Genomic DNA, 21,611 nt, shown 5'->3' with positions numbered 1-21,611 from the left:
AAATTTACATATTTCGATACTGTGATGCTGATTTGATTGCTTTACAAAAAGTAGAAGGAATTCAGCTTACTTGGGTGGTTTTTGTCTTTTTTTTTCCAGGATACCTTCTTCTACTCATTGGTGTATGACCCTTCAGTGAAAACATTATTAGCAGACAAAGGTGAAATCCGAGTGGGCCCAAAGTACCAAGCCGACATTCCAGACATGCTGCCGGAAGGTGTGTGTGCTTTGGCTTCAAGTCCTGGGGAACTGGTGTTTTAAAACGTGAAGGTTCCGCTCCTGGCGGAAGAAGTATAAATGGAGAGTTTAATAGTTTGAGCCTTCAGCTCGGCATGGTGGCTCATGCCTTTAACCCCAGCACTCAGGCGGGCAGAGGCAGGTAGATCTCTGTGAATTTGAGGCCAGCCTGGTCTACAAAGGGGAGTCCAGGACAGCCAGGGATACACAGAGAAGCCCTGTCTTGAAGAAAACCAGAAAAAAAAAGTTTGAGCCTTCCAGTTTTAGAACCATAATAAGTATCAGAGAATAATCTACTTGCCAGCTCACTCCTTCCTGACTCATGACATCGTATTTGTTCGTATGTATGTGCGTGCGTGCATGTATGTCTGTGTGTTAGTGTGTGCGCGCATGTGTGAATGTGTTCGCAAAACATGTTTGTGGTCTATGAGTGGGTGTGTATGTGTGCACCTGTGTGTATGTGAGCAAGCACTCGGAGTGTTTGTGTGTGTGTATGGTGTGTGTACGTATGTGTGCATGTGTGTGAATGAGGGGTGGGTAGGCCAGTGGTCACCATTAGGTAGGGTGTCTGTCACCTTACCTTTTGAGACATGGTCTTCAACTGAACTGGAGCCTGTTGACTGTGCTCAGACTGGCTGGCCAGCGGGTGCCAGGGATCACCCCAGCCCGACCCCTCCTCCTCCTCAGAGCTCATTTCAAGAATGCACAGCTGTGCCTGCCTTCTTTTTTTATATGGATGCTGGGGATAAAAGTGAGACCCTTGTGTCTGTGTGGCGAGCACTTCAGCCACTGAACCCTCCCTACGGCTCTGTGTCTAAAGCCAGCTTTAGAGTGTTCATGTTGTGAAGGGTGTGGGTGCACCTGCCTGTAAGTAGTTTGAGGGAAGCCTGGTCTGCACAGTGAGGTCCAGAATAGCTTGGCCAAGGCTACATAGACCCTGTCTCAAACAACAACAACAAACAAAGCAAAACAAAAACCCCCCAAAAGTATAAAAGCTTTGTTAGTCTTGAACTCTGGAAAATGTGCAATCCCCATTCATCCACATACTCCTCCTCCCTGTACCCCACCCCACCCCACCCCCAGCATCAGGGCACCCCTCTACCAATTGAGCTATATTCCCAGCCCTCTGTGTTGAGGTTCATAAATAGTTTAAGCTCTCTGGCTCAGGGACAGTGCAATCCAGGGAACAGTTACGTTTTGGTGAGAATTTGGCCCTTCCGTATAGTTCATGTGACTGAGAGGGTCACTGTTTTAAATTTTTTTAAAAAACCTTTGACTAGTTTTATCTTTATGTGTTATATATGGATCATGTGAGTATATGTCACATGTATGTGGCTACCTGAGGGGTCCCTAGAGCTGGAGTTCAAGGTAATGCTGTGGGCTGTCTGATACAGATACTGAGAACTAACTCAGGTCCCCTGAAAGAGCAGGAGCCATTGAGCCATCTTCATGCCGAAGGGAGACAGTTAAGGAGATCTTTCTAGAAAGTTGTATTTTTCTTTATTTTTATTAATTTTTGCTTGGCTTATTTTTAAAGTTATTACTGGTTAGCTTTATTTCTGTGTGTTTAACTTTAACAAAAAATACCACATTTATAACTCTTAGAGAAAAATGTCATTTAAAATGTGTTATTAGTCTAGGTCAACCTAGTCCACAGAACACAGAGGGAGTTCCAGGACAGCCAGAGGAACCCAGTCTGGAAAAACCAAATTCAAACCAAAACAAAAACAAAACAAAAGGCCTGGCCTTTGCTGGGTGATGGTGGTGCACTTGGGAGGCAGAGGCAGGTGGATCCCTGAGTTTGAGGCCAGCCTGGTCTATAGGGAGAGTTCTAGGACAGTCAGAGCTACACAGAGGAACTCTGTCTCAAACAAAACAAAACAAATTTGTTACGTTGTGTGTGTGCGTGTGCGCGCGCGCATGCGTGCACATGTGTCGAAACAAGTCAGAGAACAGCTTCCATGGTATAGTCCAGGGGATTTGAACTCAGGCTGTCAGGCTTGGAGGCATGTGACTTTACCTGCTGAACCACCTCCCCGGCCTAACATGGCATTTAAAGAAGTCATACATGAGCAGGTCATTTGGATTCTTCCTGGAGCCTCAGGCGTTACAGTGTTTCTTCTCACTTGTAAGTGGGGTGCCTACTGGATGCACGGCTTAAAGAACCTTCTTTCTCTTTTTCTTTTTGTCTTTGTTTCGAGACAGGGCCTCTCTGTGTAGCCTAGGCTGTCCTAGACTCACTCTGTAGACCAGGCTGGCTTCGAACTCACAGAGATTCGCCTGCCTCTGCCTCCCGAGTGCTGGGATCACAGGTGTGCGCCACCACGCCAGGCAAAGAACCTTCTTTCTAATTACTCTCTGGTAGGAGAAAGGAGCATAAACATTAACAGTGGATGTGTACAGGCATGACCATGGGCCTGGCGTGGCTGTAACCCAGCCGTGGAGAGGCTGAGGCAAGATGGTTGGTGAGTTCTGTCTTGAATTACACGGTGAGGCTATGTCTTGAAAAATAAAAGCAACAGACAAAGAACCAAACAAACTGCAGGCATTGCCACCACACAAGCAGCTGTACGCAGCCAAGTGCCTGGTTGCAGGGCAAATAAACAGTAGCGAGTGCTGTATTTGAGAACAAGAATTCAGGACCCGCTACAATTAGCGCTTCTGAAACCATTGGCAACCTCCAGTGGGTGCGCTTTGACCAGGGGCCAGATTTGCACTGGCATGGGAGGCAGACCTGGAAACTGTCCTGGGTAGGTGGCAGCAGCAGCTTGCCAGAACCTGACACAGGCTTGCTCTCGTTGTGACTATGTCCTGATGGATTCTAGATGGTTCTTGTGGTGTTTTAACATTCCCTTACGGCTCGCTGTCCCTCGACACGGCTCGCTGTCCCTCGACAAACACGGCAGATCTGGAATGATGAGTGTGTAGCTTATAATTGAAGGTAAAGATTAGAGTTTAAATATTTCATTAAATTCAAATAGAGCACCGAGTTTTCCATGGAAGAATATGTCGTGTAGGAAATTTAAAATTATTATTTAAATGTATTATAACACTAGAATTTTAAGAAAAATCTATTCTATATATGAAATGTTTAATTGTTAAGTGGCTAAACTAAGATTGACCCTAGATTCCCAGATTTGGGTAAAATGTGGCTAATAGATCTTAATTATAACCTTGGGAAATAGTTGAACCCATCTAACTTAACCTTTTCTTTCTCTTTAAAGAGAGTGGGAGTGGGGCAGTGCAGCGCTGCTCAGTGGTTAAGAGCACTGGCTGCAATTCCAGAGCACCCGGGTTCAATTCCCACTCACATGGCAGCTCACAACTATCTGTAACTCCAATATCTGACACCTTCTCACAAACATACATCTATGCTAAACACCAGTGTACATAAAATGAAAATAACTAAATTATTTTAAAAAAGAAAGAAAGAGCATGTGGCAGTAGTGGGTGATGCACACCTTTAATTCCAGCACCAGGGAGGCACAGGTAGGCAGATCTCTGAGTTTGAGGCCAGCCTAGTCTACAGACTGAGTCTATAGCCAGCGCTACAAGGAGAAACCATGTCAAGAAAGAAAGAAGAAAAGAAAAAAAAAGAGACCCTCCTGTCTCAGCCTCCTGAGTGCTAAGATTACAAGGCAAGTGCCACCACCATTTGGGAGGGGCTCTGTTTTGAAGACTGAAGAATAAACTTGTCCCACCACTCTGAGAGACAGAGGCAGGCAGATCTCTGTGAGTTCAAGGCCAGCTTCATCTACCAAGCCAAAAAAAAAAAAATAATAATTTGTGCATATTTCGTTGTTTGTTGTGTGTATGTGTGTGTGTTTCGTTTTTTGTTTTAGGTTTTTCAAGAGACAGGGTTTCTCTGTGTAACAGCCTTGGCTGTCCTAGACTCAATTTGTAGACCAGGCTGCCCTTGAACTCACAGAAATCCACCTGCCTCTGCCTCTCGAGTATTGGGATTACAGGTATGTGCCACCACCTTCTCTCCGCCTCTCCCCGCCCCCCCCCCCTTTTTTTCCAAGACAAGGTCTCTCTGTGTAGCCTTGACTGTCCTGGACTTGCTTTGTAGACCAGGCTGTCCTCGAACTCAGAGATCTACCTGCTTCTGCCTCCGGAATGCTGGGATTACAGGTATGCGCTACCACGCCTGGTTTTGTTTGTTTGTTTTAAAGATTTGTTTATTATGTATACAGTATTCTGCTTGCATTTACTCCTACATGCCAGAAGAGGGCGCCAGATCTCATTATAGATGGTTGTGAACCACTATGTGGTTGCTGGGAATTGAACTCTGGACCTTTGGAAGAGCAGCCTGTGCTCTTTAACCTCTCAGCCATCTCTCCATCCCCATTGTTAAGTGTTTTTAAAACAAGATTGGCTGACCTGTAGTTATGAAATAGGAAAATGTTGGCAGGTGGAGCAGGAATAGTGTCCATCCCTGCCGGCTCCGTGTAGTGCTCAGAGAGACTTAGGAGGAGAAATGGGGAGCTTCCTGAGGAGCCCTTCCATCCCACACAGGCCTCCTGGAGGATCATCTGGCTTCAGGGTCCACTGCCCTGCTCTGCTATGGACGAGTGATATGAGAGGCTTGGCTTCTAGAAAAGCAACTGTGTTTGCAACAGGGAAATCACTCCTGCACCTCGGATTTGGTTTTTAATCCCGCTGAACGCCTGTGCCAGTCGGTGGAGGCCAGAGCTCAGGGTTTAAGGAGCTAAAGATCAGCCAACCTCTGTGCCCCCTGCAAATGTCAGTGGAGCCTTCATTTTGGCAAGGTTTTAGTTGTCATTCTTTCGGGTCATTCATTTAGCTGCTGAGGACAAGCTCTCCAGATTTTGAAAGTTCTGTCCATTTCGCCCATAAACCTTGTTATTTTCTTCCCTTCCCCTCTCTTTCTCTGATGATTGAACCTGGGGGGCCTCACACACGATAGACAAGAGCTTGGTCAAAGAGCTACAACCCTAGGTCAACTGTGTTGCATGCGATGGATGGCTAATTAGTTTTATAGAATGCAGCTCTCTCAATACCGTGTTAGAAGCTGATGGGCTTAAATAGGAATCTCATGCTGGGAACAGGAAAAAGTTGAAGACTGCCTCCTGTTTGTAGCCCTAGTCTCCAGGAGAGAGACTTCACAATCAGTTCTGGTTTTTATGAGTAGTTTCTCACTGTGTAGGCCTGGCTGTCCTAGAACTCACACTGGAGACCACGTTGGCCCAGAATTCAGAGATCCGTCTGCCTCTGCCTCTCAGAGTGCTGGGATCACAGGTTTGCAGCACCTTGACTGGCTGCCTTGATATGTCCCGGCCTGTGGGACAAATCGAACCAGGGTTCACCTGAAAGAGGGAGTGAGGATTGAAAGTGGGGTACAGAGACTTGAGAAATAATGAGTCAAGTCTGGAAATTTCTTTTTGTTTTGTTTGTTTGTTTGTTTCTCCAGACACAGTTTCTCTGTGAAGCTTCGGCTGTCCTGGACTAACTTTTTAGACTAGGCTGGCTTCAAACTCAGCGATCCGCCTGCATCTGCCTTGTGTGCCACCACTGCCCAGCTAAATCTGGAAATTTCTGATCAAAACTCTTATGAGTAAGACTATATATAGCAAGGTCAATAGGATCTATTTTAATCCCACTCTCCCTAGCCCCCAGGCAAGAATACAATGGCCTGAATAGCTCCCTCAGGGATAAAATAACTAGTAACCAATCATTTTAAAGGAGGTAAAATAGGAATCTCCTTAATCCTCTTGGTGGTTCCCTGCAAGAATTTCCCTATTTCTTTCAAAGGTAAATAACCCAAAGATAGCCCAGAACACAAGACCTCCTTCTGCAAAGGTCTAAGCGTAAGCATGGAATTTCTAACATGGCAGAATTTAGCACAGCTCCCCACACAGTTTTGCAGGAGAGATGGAGAAGAGTCAGTGATGGGCAGGGCCACACCTTGGCCACACCCTTCCTCCCTGCGTGGTCACATTGATAGCCTCCCCTTAAGTTTAACTCTAGGCAGATATACATCGTTGACAGGTAGAACAGTAATTCTCCACAACAGGACAAGTTTTCCGCTTAGGAACATTAGGCAATGTATGAACATTATTGTCATATTGGTGAAGGAAGTGTGTAAGTGATAGTCTACAGGCACACCATAGATAAAGCCCAGTGATGCTCTCAAACATGGGGGACTGCACAGACTGTCTTAAGCCCCGAGTGTCAAGTGTCTAGCTTGAGAAAGTCTGCTATAGTGGCTTCTTGGGACACTGTGTTCAGTTAGTGTCATTATTATTTATATGATTATAATGCTTAACATTTCAAATATATATTACTATATACTCTAGTATATTTCTGTTTTTTAAAATTTAATTAATTTATTTATTTTTTATTTTTGAGACAAGGTTTTGTTAGACTTTGATTGCCAGAGTCTATTCCTGGAAGCCAGATTGAGACCCAGAGTCCAGAGTCGATGCAAAAGCAAGGGAATTTATTAAGCTGATGTGTCAGGGTCCACCATACGCCGGGGATATGGAAAGACCCTGTTCTGTAATGGCGGAGGGTTTAAATACCCTTACAGCCGCAGAACTTAGTACAAACATGATTGGTTAGTTGACCTTTAAAATGATTGGTTACTAGTTATTTTATCCCTGAGGGGCAAGAGCTCAGCTTGGGACATCACGTGCTGTCAGGTGCTTGGGACAGATATGAGGATGTGGCTTTTCTTGGCTAGAATACAACAGCCCTGAGGCCATCCGGGAAAGTACCGAGTAGCCAGGGTTGTAAAACAACTTTTCTGTCTCTTCGGTTTCTCTGTGTAGCCTTGGCTGCCTCTGTCTCCCAAGTGCTGGGACTAAAGGTGTGCACCACCACTCCCAGCTCTTCATTTTATTTTTTGAAGTAGGGTCTCATTTAGCTTAGGCTGCCCTTCTCCTGTCCATTCTCCTGCCTTCATCTTCCGAGCACTGGCAAAACTACCAAGCCTGGTTCTGTGTGGTGTTGGGGCTTGAACTCAGCTTTAGGCATGCTAGCAAGCATGTACCCGGCTGAGTCGTGTCCCGGTCCGTTCCTGTACTTCTGTGAACTCTTTTTGTGGTGTTGAGGATCAAGCTAAGCTCATCAATGCTTGGTTTTCTGTTGTCCTATATTAGAATCCCATTCAGAGATAATCCCATTTCTTATTAGCTTAATACTGCTTGATTTGTAGATTAATAAAATAATTTATCTGCTTCCAAAATTAAGTTCTTATATTTATACAATGAGAGAGTTGTGCAAAAATGCTATCAGAAAGACTTAAAACTTTACTATTTATTTATTCAAATCATCTTTCTTTTGGAAGTTGTAATGATTATATAAATATACTGCCAATGTTATTTGTATTTCTTATTTTCATTGTCACAATGAATGTGATTTTTTTCTTATATTACATTTTCTTTGGAATTCCACTGAGCTTTTTATATTTGTATTTATGATGCTATTCTAACAACTTATTGTTCCTTTGATTCATATCTCAGTATATCATCCAGAGTTTTCTGAGCATTATTCAACAAAAATGGTGATAAATGGCACCCTTGAGTGTTTCTAATTTAAGTATAACATAAAAATGCCAGGCAGCGGCAGCTGGTACAACTGAGATGAATTTTATTTAGGAAGCAGATATTTCCAGTTGTCCAGGGAAGGGCTTCTAGGATGTCTGGTACAGCCTTGGTCCTTCTACCACCACATGGGGGGGGGTACCCCGGGGGCTCGTAAGGAATAGTTTGTGTTTCCCAACATCTCAAAATGGTTGGATGATCGGTTCTCTGTAAGAGCATTTCTGGATCTATGTTTCTCCAACTTTATGTGATAAAAAAGTGGGAAGTTAGACAGTCTTGTAATTAGTTAGATAGAGCCTCTGTGTTGTCCTGGAACTTCCTGTCTCTATCTCCAAGGTAGAGGGGTCATGGGTATGTACCACCACACCTGGCCTGGGATCTCAGGAGATACTGGTGCTGGTGCTGGTGCTGGTGACGATGCTGGTGCTGATGCTGGTGCTGGTGCCCATGCTGATGTTGGTGCTGGTGCTGGTGCTAATGCTGGTGCTGATGCTGGTGCTGGTGCTGGTGCTGGTGCTGGTGCTGGTGCTGGTGCTGATGCTGATGCTGGTGCTGATGCTGGTGCTGGTGCCCATGCTGATGTTGGTGCTGGTGCTGGTGCTAATGCTGATGCTGATGCTGGTGCTGATGTTGGTGCTGATGCTGATGCTGGTGCTGGTGCCCATGCTGATGTTGGTGCTGGTGCTAATGCTGATGCTGATGCTGGTGCTGATGTTGGTGCTGATGCTGATGCTGGTGCTGATGCTGGTGCTGATGCTGATGCTGGTGCTGGTGCTGGTGCTGATGCTGGTGCTGATGCTGGTGCTGATGCTGGTGCTGGTGCTGGTGCTGGTGCTGGTACATACCACAGTGTTGATTTGGTTGTATCACAATCTCTATACACCTGCTGTCAAAGGTTGCAGTCAGATGTGACCACTGTGTACCTGATATTTGAGCGTCTCTAATTCGTTAGTGACCATAGTCATCAACCATAAGCTACAGTGTGAATAACAACACTGCCTTTCCTTGTCTTCGGGCAGGAGACTCAGATGAGAGGGAACAATCAAAATTGGAAGTTAAAGTTTGGGATCCCAATAGTCCACTTACGGATCGACAGATTGACCAGTTTTTAGTTGTAGCCCGGTGAGTATGCCATTATCAATCAAGCCTTTTAATGAAGAAATTACACTTATTTATAGTTCCTTTTTAAAAAGAGACTTGCTATTTTTATTTCATGTGTATGAGTATTTACCTGCATGCATATAAATGTACTATATGAATACCTGTTGCTTTTGGAGACCAGAAGAGGCCATCAGATCTCCTGGAACTAGAGTTACAGACAGTTGCAAGCCACCATGTGGGTGCTGAGGACCAAATCCAGGTCCTAGCAGCAATTTCTATAGCCTCCATTTTCCTCCCCCCGCTTCCCTCACTTCCTCCCTCCCTCCATACATTTTATTTATTTATTTATTTTTGAGGCGGGTTTCTCTGTGTAGCCTTGGCTGTCCTGGAGTCACTTTGTAGACCAGCGATCCACCTGCCTCTGCCTCCCGAGTGCTGGGATTAAAGATTTGTGCCACCATGCCGGGTATAGTTCTTTTCTTTATATTCTAGCCTTCAGCCCATTGATTGTTTTTTTTTGTTTTTTTTTTTTTTTTTTCCTAGTCTTGTGAGAAAACCCAATACATAGTCACACTGTCCACTAAATAATGTGACTTACTGTCATTAATTTTGTTGTAAGGGAAAATGTTTAACTTTGATTAAGAAAGTGGAAGCAAGGGCTGGAGTTGCAGCTCAGAGGTAGAGTGCTTTTTTAATATGCAGAATATCTGGTTCAGCCCTCAGCACTGCCAACAGCCTGAGCCAACAACAGCAAAAAAAAATGTATTGTTTGCTTTTTTAAAAAGTGGAATCACAAGGAAGAAATTGGACACCTGAATCCCAGGTCCTTTTGTTGTTGTTGTTGTTGTTTGGTGGTTGGTTTTTTGAGACAGGGTTTCTCTGTGTAGCCTTGGCTGGCCTGGACTCACTTTGTAGACCAGGCTGGCCTCGAACTCACAGTGATCCATCTGCCTCTGCCTCCCAAGTGCTGGGATTAAAGGCGTGTGCCACCATGCCTGTCTGAATCCCAGGTCTTTAATGAGAAAAAAAAAAAAAAAAAAAAAGCCCTTTGTTCAGGACATTGCTGCACTCTAAACTGGCTTATTCAGCTGTCTGTAGAAATGTGCAGCTTCATCCAGGGGTGGTCACACATACTTGTAATGGTGGGTGGAAGAAGGATGAGGAAATTGAGGCTAGCCTGGGGCTGTAGTGAGTTTGAGACTAGCCTAGGCTACTTAAGACTGTCTCAAAACGAAAGGGAAAAAAAAAAAAAAACACAAAAAACCAATCACAAAACGAGGGTGGGAGGGAGGAGGAGAAGAAGAGGAGATAGGCTGTGTGAGGCCGGGCAGAATGAGCCTGCTGCTTAAGCAGGGCTTTCTTCCGCATGCTTGGTTGCCTTGCTTCTTCCCTGGGCTCTTTTGTTAAGCGATGAACGGGGGCAGGATTTTATTTTTATTTCCTCAATTATAAAAGTGAATGATGCTTGTGGGGGAAACTGCCATAAAAAAGAAGGTGAATGAGATGAACATGCCATTGTAACAATAGATAAATTAGAAAAAACAGTGGATATATGAGCAAGCAACTGGTGTATGAATGAGTCACACGCATACACTGGGACAGTACTTTACAGCAATGGAAACAAGAGAGTGTGAACTTGGTGTAACAAAGAGGTGAATGTTCAAATATTGAATGAAGGTCCACAAAGTATGGCTGTTTATGTGTATGTACTGTGGTTATTTATTTTAAAAGACGATGTAGTGCACAAAACAATGTTTTATTTTATTAATGTTACACATTATACATTATGGATGTGAGAGACTGTGACTGAATTTATAGTGTTTACTTCCTTATGAATCAGACATGGCAGAATATTAGGATCAGCCCCATCCAAACAATGTCTGGAAGGGTCTCTGTTCTACTGTCTTATTTTCTGTTGGAAATAATGTTAGACTGTTTTCAGACAGCGTCCTTTATAAGGACAGTCACCGGGTAAGGTCACGCTCTGGTGCTCAGACACTTAGGGTTCAGAGCCCTAACCTTACAGCTGTGTGCCTGCATGAAGGCGTTAGGTGTGGCTTGCTGGCCAAGGGGTGGCCAGTGGAGTGGGAGGCTGAAGAGCTGGGAGCAGCAGTGAGCTGTGGGTGTGGACGTGGACATGGCGCCGGCGTGTGTTCAGGAAAATCTCTGGTGGTGGGTTGTTGGGGAGGCCTGCAGTTTTCCAATCTCTGGTGGTGGGTTGTTGGGGAGGCCTGCAGTTTTCCAATTTGGTTTACATTCTGGCTTTTCCCCCCCTTTCTCAGAATACTGTGTGTGTGTGTGTGTGTGTGTGTGTGTGTGTGTGTCTGTGTGTGTGTGTCTGTGTGTGTGTAGATATATATGTATATATATATTATAACTAAACATAGAAACAAAACCCCCAAATACAAATTCAAATTAAAATCAATTATTTTTAGCTTTTGGTTTTTTGAAACAGAATATCATTCTTTTTTAAAATTACTTACTTAATTAATAATTTATTATTTATTTATCAACCAGAATCTCCTTCTGTATAGCCAGACTGTCCTCAAACTTGTAGCAATCCTCCTGCCTTAGCTTCATGGATGCTGTGAATACAGGTTATTGGACACCATGCCCAGTGCCTGTCCCAAACACATCACTACAGCTATAACCCCCTACCTCCCACACACCCACTTGGGAGTTGGGTGAACTTTGGCCAAATTCACTTTATACTGTGGTAGAGTTTGCTTTTTCTTTTTCTTTTTTCCTTCCTTCCTTCCTTCTGAGACAGGGTTTCTCTGTTACACAGAGCCCTGGCCATTGTGGAACTCACTTTGTAGACCAGGCTGTCCTCGAACTCACAGAGATCCACCTGCTCTGCCTCCCCGACTGAGTGCTGGAATTAAAAGTGTGCCCCAACACCTTTTGAGTTTGCCTTTTCTAATATATTAGGTTTTGAGTACAATGAGAGGAAGAACTGTCTTCCGCAGCCGTCCTGTTTGGCAAAGCAGGCAGTCTATACACCCTGCACCCCTTGGGGCGAGGCTCCTCGCTTACAGAAAGGCTCTAGCTTATCACCAATGGAAATCAGTGCCATGGAAGTTGCTTTTTGGAAATGCTACAGTAACAAATGTATTATTTTGAGTCTCCACAGGAAGGGGTTTCTGTTCCAACGTTCTCTGTGAGAAATGTTACTGGGATTTCACAGTTGGTATTTAGAACTTGCTTTGCAGTGGTAGTCAAACTCTCAGTCAGTTTCCTTTTCCTATTTTGGGCACATCTGCATAACAAATGATGTGCCCTGTGGCACCTTAGATGCCATCTTCCCTCTCCTTCTCTGTGACCACACAGATTTGGTTTTTGGTTTTTTCTTGCTTGAATGATAATTACCTACACCTGCTGAAATGCTTGGAACCAGAGCTTTTCAGAGTCCAGGTATGTGGTTGTTTCGGATTTGGCATCTATGTCTTCCTGATGAGTTAGTTGTCTTGAGGAGGGGTCCCAAGACTAAACATGACGTTCTCCTATGTTCTGGAAGGAATTTCATTCAGTATCTTTTTGTTGTTGTTTTGTTTTGAGGTATGGTCTCACTATGTAGCCTTGGCTGGCCTGGAACTCACTATGTAGACCAGGCTGGCTTCCAACTCAGAGATCCTTCTGCCTCAGACTCCCGAGTGTTGGGATTAAAGGTATATGCCACTGCACCACCCTTTTTCTAAATGATTTTGTACATGAAAAAAAGTCTCCTAGAATGGAACTTTTTATTGTGTCACGTTAGTACTCATAAGCTTCAAACTTTTGGAGATTTTACTTCTCAGGATTACTCAGTCTGTATTAAATCTTAAAAGAGAAAAATGCTTTTCAACTGATGCATACTTCCGAAACATGCAACAGCTCTGCTTCCCTTCCGCTTAAGTGTTCCTCCATGGTCTCTGCTTTAGTCCCTGCTCCCAGTTCCAGCATAAAGGTGTGTGTGTGTGTGTGTGTGTGTGTGTGTGTGTGTGTGCGTGTGCGTGTGCGCGCGCGCGCGCGCGCGCTACTGAAGCTGAGTGTGTGCTTGTAACTCCAGTGCTGGGCAGGCAAATGGGGAGACCCTGGTGTTCCAGGCATGCTGTCCTCAGTGTATGAAAAACTGTCTCAAAAATGAGGGGACAGCCTCAACCATGAAGGCTGGAGCTGCCTTCTGCATGCATGTACACGCATACATACGGCTTTGCCCGCCCCCCACACCACATACACACCACACACTACTTATACACAAATTATAAAAAGAAAAATAAAGTAACAGGTGGTATACTGGGTTAGTTTTTGTCGCAACTTGACATAAGCTGAGGTCACTCTTGGATTGGCCTGTAGGTAAGTCTATGGGGGTATTTCCTTGATTAGTGATTCCCATCGGAAGCTCTGATATACTGTGAGCTGTGCTCCCCAGGCAGGTGCTCCTGGGACTTAAGAAAAACCAGGCCGCGTGACCCTTGGAAAGCACACTGGGGAGTGGCACTCCTCCCTGGGCTGCGCCAGCCTCTGCTTCCAGCTTCCTGCTTGGCTACCCCTAAGTGATGGACTGTGACTGGGGACATGTAAGGCCCATAAACTCATCCCTCCCCTCCCCGGGTTGCTTTTGTTCGTTGGGTTTAAGCATTTATCCCCGGCCTAGAAAACAAACCGGGATAGGCGCAGGAGAGATGTTAGCTCAGCGGCTGGGAGCACTGGCTGCTCCTGCAGGGTCTCCAGCACCCTCACACAGCTCAGTTCCAAGGGATCTGACGTCGCTCTCTGCCTCCCCCTGCAGTAGGCATGCGAGTGGTGCTTTTAAAAACATTCAATCCATAAATAAATCAGTAAGATAATCTTTTGTTAAAGGAGTAGCCGCTTTACTGTTCTCACCTGTGTTTGGCTTCCTCAGTGCTGTCGGGACCTTTGCCAGAGCCCTGGATTGCAGCAGCTCCGTGAGGCAGCCCAGCTTGCACATGAGCGCCGCGGCGGCCTCCCGGGACATCACCCTGGTAAGATGCCTTTTGCCATTTGGGGTTATTCCTTTGCTGCTTGATTAATTATAAAACCGTTATAACAGTTCTGGAGACTGGAGAGTCCTCACTGTTAGCCCGTAACTACTAAGTTGACTCAGGCTGGCCAGTTGGTTAACTAGGCTCCTGAGTCACCTCGTGTTTGTGAGCAGAGACAAGAAAGCAGTGTTCAGGCGTAGGTGGAGAGGAGCCGGTAGAAGTTGTGTGGGGAAACGTACCTCACCATTTTAGCGCGCTGTTCCTTCTGGCTTTGTGTGTTTCCCTGTTCGACTGCTCGGTTGTAGACCATTTATAGTATTTTGTTCTTTTTTATACACTGTTATCACTGTTGGTACTATTGCTGTGGTAACCATGCATCCAGTTTTTGGGTTAATTTTTAATAAATTTTAGTGCACAAATAATGGGTTGTATTATGACATACTTATTGTATTTTGCTCATTTTCAGGCATTTCACACATATTCCCAACCTCCTCCTTTAAAAAAAAAAAAAACCCCAAAACCCTATTTGAGATAGGGGCTCATGTAGCCAAGGCTGGCCTTGAACTCACTATGCAGATGAGGGTGCCTTGAAACTCCTGCTTCTACCTCAGTGCTGGGATTACTTGGTGTGGGTTTTTATTGTTGTTCCTATTTAATTTAATTTAACTTTTTACTGTGTGTGAGTGCATGGTGCACGTGAGTGTGTGAGCATGGCATGGTGGTTTGCGTGGAGATTAGAGGACAACTCTGGAAGAAGCTTGGTTCTCTCCCTCTCCCTTTATGGGTGGGTTCTGGGAATCGAACCCAGGCTTTAGCAGCAAGCCCCTTTACCCACTAAGCCCCTACCTCCTACCCTTGCTGTCGAGGCAAGGTCTCACTCTGTAGCCCTGCCTGGCCTGCAGCTGCTGGAAATCTTGCCTCAGCTTCTCAGATGCTGGAATTGAAGGTGCGAGCAACACACTCTGCGTTCTTTCCCTGCTTGGGGGTGGGGGTGCCATGTAGCTCAGGCTGGCACTGAGCTAGCTCTCAACCCTCTTATTTTGGTCTCAGGCATTACTGAGATACTGGCACATGCCATTATGCCAGGCTAGAATGTTGTTTGAAGAAAGAATTGGGGTTTTTTTTGTTGATGTTGTTTGGGGTTTTGGGTTTTGAGTTTTGGATTTTGTTTTGTTTTGCCTTTTTTCAAGACGGGGTTTCTCTGTGTCCTGGAACTTGTGCTGTAGACCAGGCTGGCTTTGAGCTCAGAGATCCGCCTGCCTCTGTCTCCTGGCTGCTTAGTTGCTGGTGTTGCTTAGGTTTAAGATGGCCTTGAACTCTGGGCTCAGGAGAACCGCCTTCCTAAGCCTCTGCTCCTGGTCCACATTATTCGTGTTCTATTACACTTGGAAACATTTTCCTTTTGCTTTTACTCATAATTCTGTGTTTTAAATTCCACAGCATTCTTTGTGAGCTCAGCACAACTAGTCCCTGACACAGCTGGTGTGGATTGAAGTGCTGCCCCCCAGGGCACTGCTTCTTTAGAGTGTGGCCACATGTTGCAAAGTCACCCTGCATACCAGGGTGCACATTTATAACCTCAAATGCCTTCTCAGTGTGATCTGCACTTTTTTGTTGTTGTTGTTTTTGGGGGTTGGGAGCAAGTAGCTTTATTGTCCACTCTGCTCCCATGTTCCCCTGATCTGTGCTTTGGGTGATGATGGGGGAGGCCATGGGATTGACCGAGCCCCACAGGTGCTGGCCATGCCTTCTATCACTGCTTTTCCTTGTCATTTTAAGCCCCTGCCCCCCACCCCCAGTGTTGCGTGTTCTCACTTTGTATACATGGAGTGTTGTCTGTAACCAGGATGGTCTACAGCACCATCCTCGGGAAATTGAGTCTCTCAGATGTAATGGGGCACACACTCCAATTACACTGTAGCAAGTTCTTTCTGCCCCAACTGAGGACTCAGATTGGGAAAGCCAGTCCCCAACCAGTGTCAAGCTGTGTGGCAGTTGGTGGTTGGGGCTGCTTTGCCCGATGGTGGTCTGTAGGGTACAGAGCCTGGGAGCCGCATGACTCTCTGCTAGTGAGCATGTGACACTGCAAGGGATTTGTTGAGGAAGACGGCAGAGTTTAGTATGCATCTTGTCTGTGAAGGCTCTGAGAGGTGTGTGTGTGTGTGTGTGTGTGTGTGTGTGTGTGTGTGTGTGTGTGTAGTATTACAGTAGTATATGTGCATTTCCCCCTTTTGAGCTGACATGTTGCTATGTTGCCCGGGTTAACCTGAAACTCTTGGGCACAGACAACCCTCCTGCCTCAGTGTCCAGAGTCATAAAGATGATGCCACTATACCTGGCTGAGGACTGTTTGTAAAACAAGCACTTTAAAGAGCCCAATTTCTATGTCTGTGTACTTACTAAGAAGTCTTTTTATTTGTTCTTGGGTGTATGACTTGTGTGGAAGTCAAGTAACTCCTAATCCTCCTGCCTCCACCCTTATGTGCTAGAGTTACAGGAGTGTTCTACTGTATACTAGACTTAATACTTGCTCTTATGTTTCTTCTAAGAAGGCGGCTTCCCTTTTTGTTTGTTTGTTTGTTTGTAGGTCACCTTTATATCGCATACGTTATAGGGGCGGGCGGGCAGGCAGGCAGACATCTTAACACCTTGGCTTCCTGTTTAATCTGCTGTAGCTTCAGGTTCACTTGGAATCCTAAGCTCCTGGGGATTCATGCACAAACTGATGGGCCTGGTTAAAACTGATGCTTAAGGGGCTGGAGAGACGGCTCAGTAGTTAAGAGCGCTGCCTACTCTTCCAAAGGTCCCGAGTTCAGTTCCCAGCAACCACATGGTGGCTCACAACCATCTATAATGTAACCTGATGCCCTCTTCTGGCCTACAAGCAGACAACACTGTATACATAATAAACAAATCTTTAAAAAACAAAACAAAACCTGATGCTGAAACTATGGACACAAGGTTTAGGGATTGCTTGCCAGAAGAGGTGCGTGAAAGGCTCTTAGTAGCGTTTTCGTGGGAGTTTTGTGGAGGAACTCCAGCAGGCTTTTAGCATTCCTAGGCTACTTGTTTATCCAGGTCACCCACACCTGTTGTCAATCACCAGTAGTATTTTGGGGGCAGGTAATTGTATGTGCCTGGTGCTGACTTCCTGGTCTTGAGGTCTGTTATGAAAGCAGCTGAAGTGCAGATTTCAAATGTTGTTACTCTAAGATGTGTAAAATTTATATTGTTAAAAGATACGGAAGTCCCTGGGCAAGGTGGTGCACACTCCCCCACCCTCCCCCAGCCCCCACCCTCCCCCGCTGTCAGTGCAGTCCTAGCACTTAGGAGGTAGAGGCAGGCCGATCAAGAGTTCACAGTCAACTATGAGACACTGTCTCAAAACACAAAACAAAACAAAAGTCACTGGACTTTTTGACACTCACCTCATAAAGTAGAAAGTAGCTTATATAGTATGCCAAAGGGGAGAACATCAACCAGAAATGCTTATATTCAGCTGGCATCCCCCCCCCCCCCCACACACACACGCCCCTCATTTGAGGAGTGAGAAGCCTTACAGTCATACCACAACCTGTTGTCTCGTGGGAACAAAGAAAGATGGCTGCGAAGTCACTAGGCAGTGTGACCACGGTGCCAGTGTTGTGTGTGGCTTGTCTACAGTCTGTCGTGGATTGAAACTTTGCTACCCTATTGTGAGCGGCATTGGTAGAATGCCAGCCTACTCCATCCCCGACCGTGGTGATGGCTACAAAGCTACCCCTCGGCCTGCAGAGCAGTGTCAGCATCATAGTGACCTGTTGCTCACTCCTGGAGAAGTGGTGTTCTGGCTTCTCTCTCCTGCCTGGACTCTGAAAACCATGCTGTTTTATAGGTGATGAGCCCAAAGTGCAGAACCATTCGTAAGGCAGGCTTTCCAGTGTCAGGTCTGGACTGAGGAAAGTTGGCTGTGTTGGTTCTGTAAGAGATGGACGCACTTAGAGGAACAGCTCCAATGCTTGCACTGCAGCTGATCTTCTGAAAATGCACCTCATTTCCCTGCTCCCATTCTATGTCTCTGTGGTGTCATTTAGCTGTGCTTATGACAAAATATAAATCCTCATGATACCAGCCAATCTCCTGGCTTTGACTTCTTTCTTGTTGTTATCGTAGGGTTTTGTTTGATGGTTGATAGAGGTGCTCACCGTGCTGGCCTAGAATCTCCGAGATCCACCTGCCTCAGGCTTTCAAGTGCTGGCATTAAAGGTGTTTGCCACCACACCTGGCTTATCCTAGACATTTGCCTGTGATTATTTCTCTTTCTTTCCTCCTCTGCCTCCCTTCTTCCACTGACTACTCACTTCTCACGTACCAGTTTTTTAAACTCTCCATCAGTGAGCAACTGTATCTGCTTGTCTTCACTGTTGACTCTCTCTAGCACCATGCAGTGCCTGCTATATGTATGAATTTGCTTAAAATCTGGTGTGTGTGTGTGTACATACATGCAGATACCAGAGGAGAACATCCTTTGAGACGGTCTCTCTCTGATCCTGGATCTGGGATGGCATCCAGCAAGTTTCAGGCTGTCCACATGCCACAGTGTACAAGAGGCCATACCTGGCTTTTCAAAAGTTCAGGTGTTTGCACAGCAGGTGCTGGCACTGCCCACTGGGGCACCTCTCTGACTCTGTGTGTGTATGTGTGCCATTGTACGCACACGCCTGTCTGATGACAAGTTGGAGAGAGAATTCAGGTTGTCAGGCTTGGTGGCAAGTGCCTTTGCACACGGATCCCTGTTCTGGTTCCAAACACTGATTTCCTTCTTTTTAACATTTGGTTTTTTCAGAAAGGTTTTAGGTATCCTAGTCCAGCCTTGAAACCCCTGTGTATCAGCCCTCCTGCCTCTACTCTCTGAGCACTGGGATCAAGGCGTGCGCGCGTCACTGTGACGGGTGTCATCTGCTGCTGGCTATTGGGCCCAGGGTTCTTGTGCATGTCAGGTGCGAGCCTCTTCGGCCAGTGCCTTACTTTTCTTCTTGAACCTCAGAAGATCTCACCATATTTGGATGTGGGAGGAATATACTAGAGAATTTTAAGTGCTCTTTGAAAAGGGGTTTGGACTTAGAGACGTGGATCAATAGCAGCTTATCATTCCTTAAGTAAACTCATAGTGCCCTAATAGAACCATGTCTTTGTATTTTGGAGTCTCAGAACAGTACAAAGGTGGCTTGTGTCCCTGTCAGATTGACCCCACAGCCCTTGTCATGGTCTTTCTCTCATGGTCAGGAGACCAAAGGATGAATAAGTGAATGTAAGGCTCTGACTGGCTTTATCTATATTGCTAGCAGCAGACAACAGGTTTTTCCTGTGGCCTCACAGAAACTGGGCCCTGACATCTGTAGGCGTTAGACTCCTGTTGGGTCTGATCACTTGGCTTTGGCAGAAGAGCCTCCATTCTGATTTGGTCTAGCCTGGTAATACCTACTGCAGGCGCCCAGGCCAAAAGACACAATGGCCACCTATCAATTTTAACTACACATGAGTTAGTTAAATGGCCACTTGTCAATTTTTAACTGCACACGTGTTATTTCCAGACAGCTTGAGAGTGAGTTTCAGAATGGGTATTTCCTTATTGGTAAGTGTTTGTTCCTAAATAGTAATTTTCTCCTGCACTAACATGGTACAGTGTCGCACTGTTACTGTAGTTAATGAAAGGCTTTATTCCAGTAAAGTCCACTAGAGTGGAAGACACAGCTCTTTTCTTACCCTAAATCTTGCTAATAGTTTGTGACAGTTGTCATTTGTGTAGTACCCATTAGTACTGTACTTTTGCTCAGTCTTTGTTTTTGTCTTTGTGCTCTTGTCTCTCTCTCTCGCTCTCGCTCTCTCTCTCTCTCTCTCTCTCTCTCTCACTCTCTCACTCTCTCACTCTCTCTCTCTCACATACACACACACACACACACACACACACACAGAGCAAGAGTTTTGTATTCTCTTTGATAGCTTTGCCATACACCTTTTTATTTATAAAAATGAGTTTTTATTGTATGTTTTCTACTAAATTTTAATTTTCCTTTTTTTTTTTTGGCCTTTTGAGATAGAGTTTCTCTGTGTAGCGTTGCCTGTCCTGGCTGGCTTCGAACTCAGAGTTCTGCCTGCTTCTGCCTCCCAAGTGCTGGATTAAAGGCGTGTGCCACCATGCCCGGCAAATTTTTTATTATTATTATTATTATTATTATTATTATTATTATTATTATTATTATTATTAGTTTTTGGTTTTTTATTGGCATTTTGCCTGCATGTATGTCTATGTGAGAGTGTCAGATATTGGAGTTACAAATAGTTGTGAACTGCCATATGGGTGCTGGGAATTGAACCCAGGTCCTCTAGAAGAACGGTCAGTGGTCTTAACCATTGAGCCATCTCTCCAGCCCTTAATTTTCCTCTTTATTTTCTACTTTCAGATTTAGTTTGATACTCCTTTTCCTGATTGAGGTGTGTGTGTATGTGTGTGTGTGTGTGTGTGTGTGTGTGTGTGTGTGTGTGTGGTGTAGGCTGGCCTTGAACTTGCAGTCCTTTTGCCTTAGCCACCCAAGTCTTAAAGATCACTTTCAGCCAATTCTTATTTTTCTTGTCCTTTATACATTCTAGATTGTAAATGTTCCTCTACCAACTTGGCTTTATTATTTATTTTTTAAAAGATTTTATTTATGTATTATTATATATATAATATTCTGCCTGCATGTACACCTGCAGGCTAGAAGAAGATATCAGATCACATTATAGACAGTTCTGAGCCACCATGTGGTTGCTGGGAATTGAACTCAGAGCCTTCAGAAGAGCAGTCAGTGCTCTTAACCTCTGAGCCATCTCTCCAGCCCAACTTAGCTTTAACTAGAATATTTTTTTTCAAGACAGGGTTTCTCTGTGTAACCTTGGCTGTCCTGGAGTTGCTTTGTAGACCAGGCTTGAATTTGCAGTGATCCTTCTGCCTCTGCCTCCCGAGTGCTGGGATTAAAGGCCACCGCCTGGCTAGAATATTTTCATTTATAGTATTTTTCTTATTATGTGCTTCTAATTATTTCCTTATTTTATAACTTTTTATTTGAAGTATTAGTTTATTTTTTGATAAAATAAAGTTTATAGCTGGATGGTGGTGATGCACACCTTTAATCCCAGCACTTGCAAGGCAGGGCAGAGATGAATCTCTGAGTTCAAGGCCAGCCTGGTCTACAGAGTGAGTTCAGTGCAGCCAAGGCTACACAGAGAAATCCTGTCTCAAAAAACCAAAATCAATAAATATAAAGTTTATAATGTAAATTAATTCTTTGTAGGGGGCGGGGCTTGTCATCAGTGGAAATGTGTACATTCCCAATTATTTTAATATGTTTCAAACTCTACATTTTTGGATGTTATTGCTAGAAGTTTCACCCTGGGGGTGGCTAGGCAACATCTGCTCTCTTCCTCATGAGGGCTCAATGGCTAGCCATAGTTTGAGTCCACCAAAGTTCTCCCTGGGGAACCAGCGTGGTACTAGGGTTACTTGCCAAGCATGGGAGACCCTAAGGCAATCACACTGGAAGGTCTGCATCCAGCATAGATGATGGTGTCCCCAAGCCCACATAGATGGAGATGTCCCCAGCACTAGCACTCAGACTCTCAGTCCCTGAGGCCAAGTACACTTAAGGGCAAAATTACATCCAACTGGTTGGGAGGTGTGGCTGGATACTGGGATGGGGTG

General features: G+C 45.1%; 1 protein-coding gene across 4 annotated transcripts in view; it reads left to right on the top strand.

Annotated features, from left to right (window-relative positions):
- Window positions 1-21,611, top strand: part of Mta3 (metastasis associated 1 family member 3) — a 114,640-nt gene that overhangs the window by 46,059 nt on the left and 46,970 nt on the right. For all 4 annotated transcript variants that reach the window (XM_051161814.1, XM_051161940.1, XM_051161762.1 and 1 more), the window contains exons 5-7: window positions 100-217; window positions 8,825-8,927; window positions 13,792-13,891. In XM_051161814.1, coding sequence (XP_051017771.1) covers window positions 100-217; window positions 8,825-8,927; window positions 13,792-13,891 — 321 coding nt within the window. The remainder of the gene's footprint in view (window positions 1-99; window positions 218-8,824; window positions 8,928-13,791; window positions 13,892-21,611) is intronic.

This window comes from Acomys russatus, chromosome 1, assembly GCF_903995435.1.
Source record: "Acomys russatus chromosome 1, mAcoRus1.1, whole genome shotgun sequence".
Lineage (NCBI taxonomy): Eukaryota > Metazoa > Chordata > Mammalia > Rodentia > Muridae > Acomys > Acomys russatus.
Note: the sequence above shows the minus strand (reverse complement) of the source record. Positions and strands in the feature narration are given on the sequence as shown.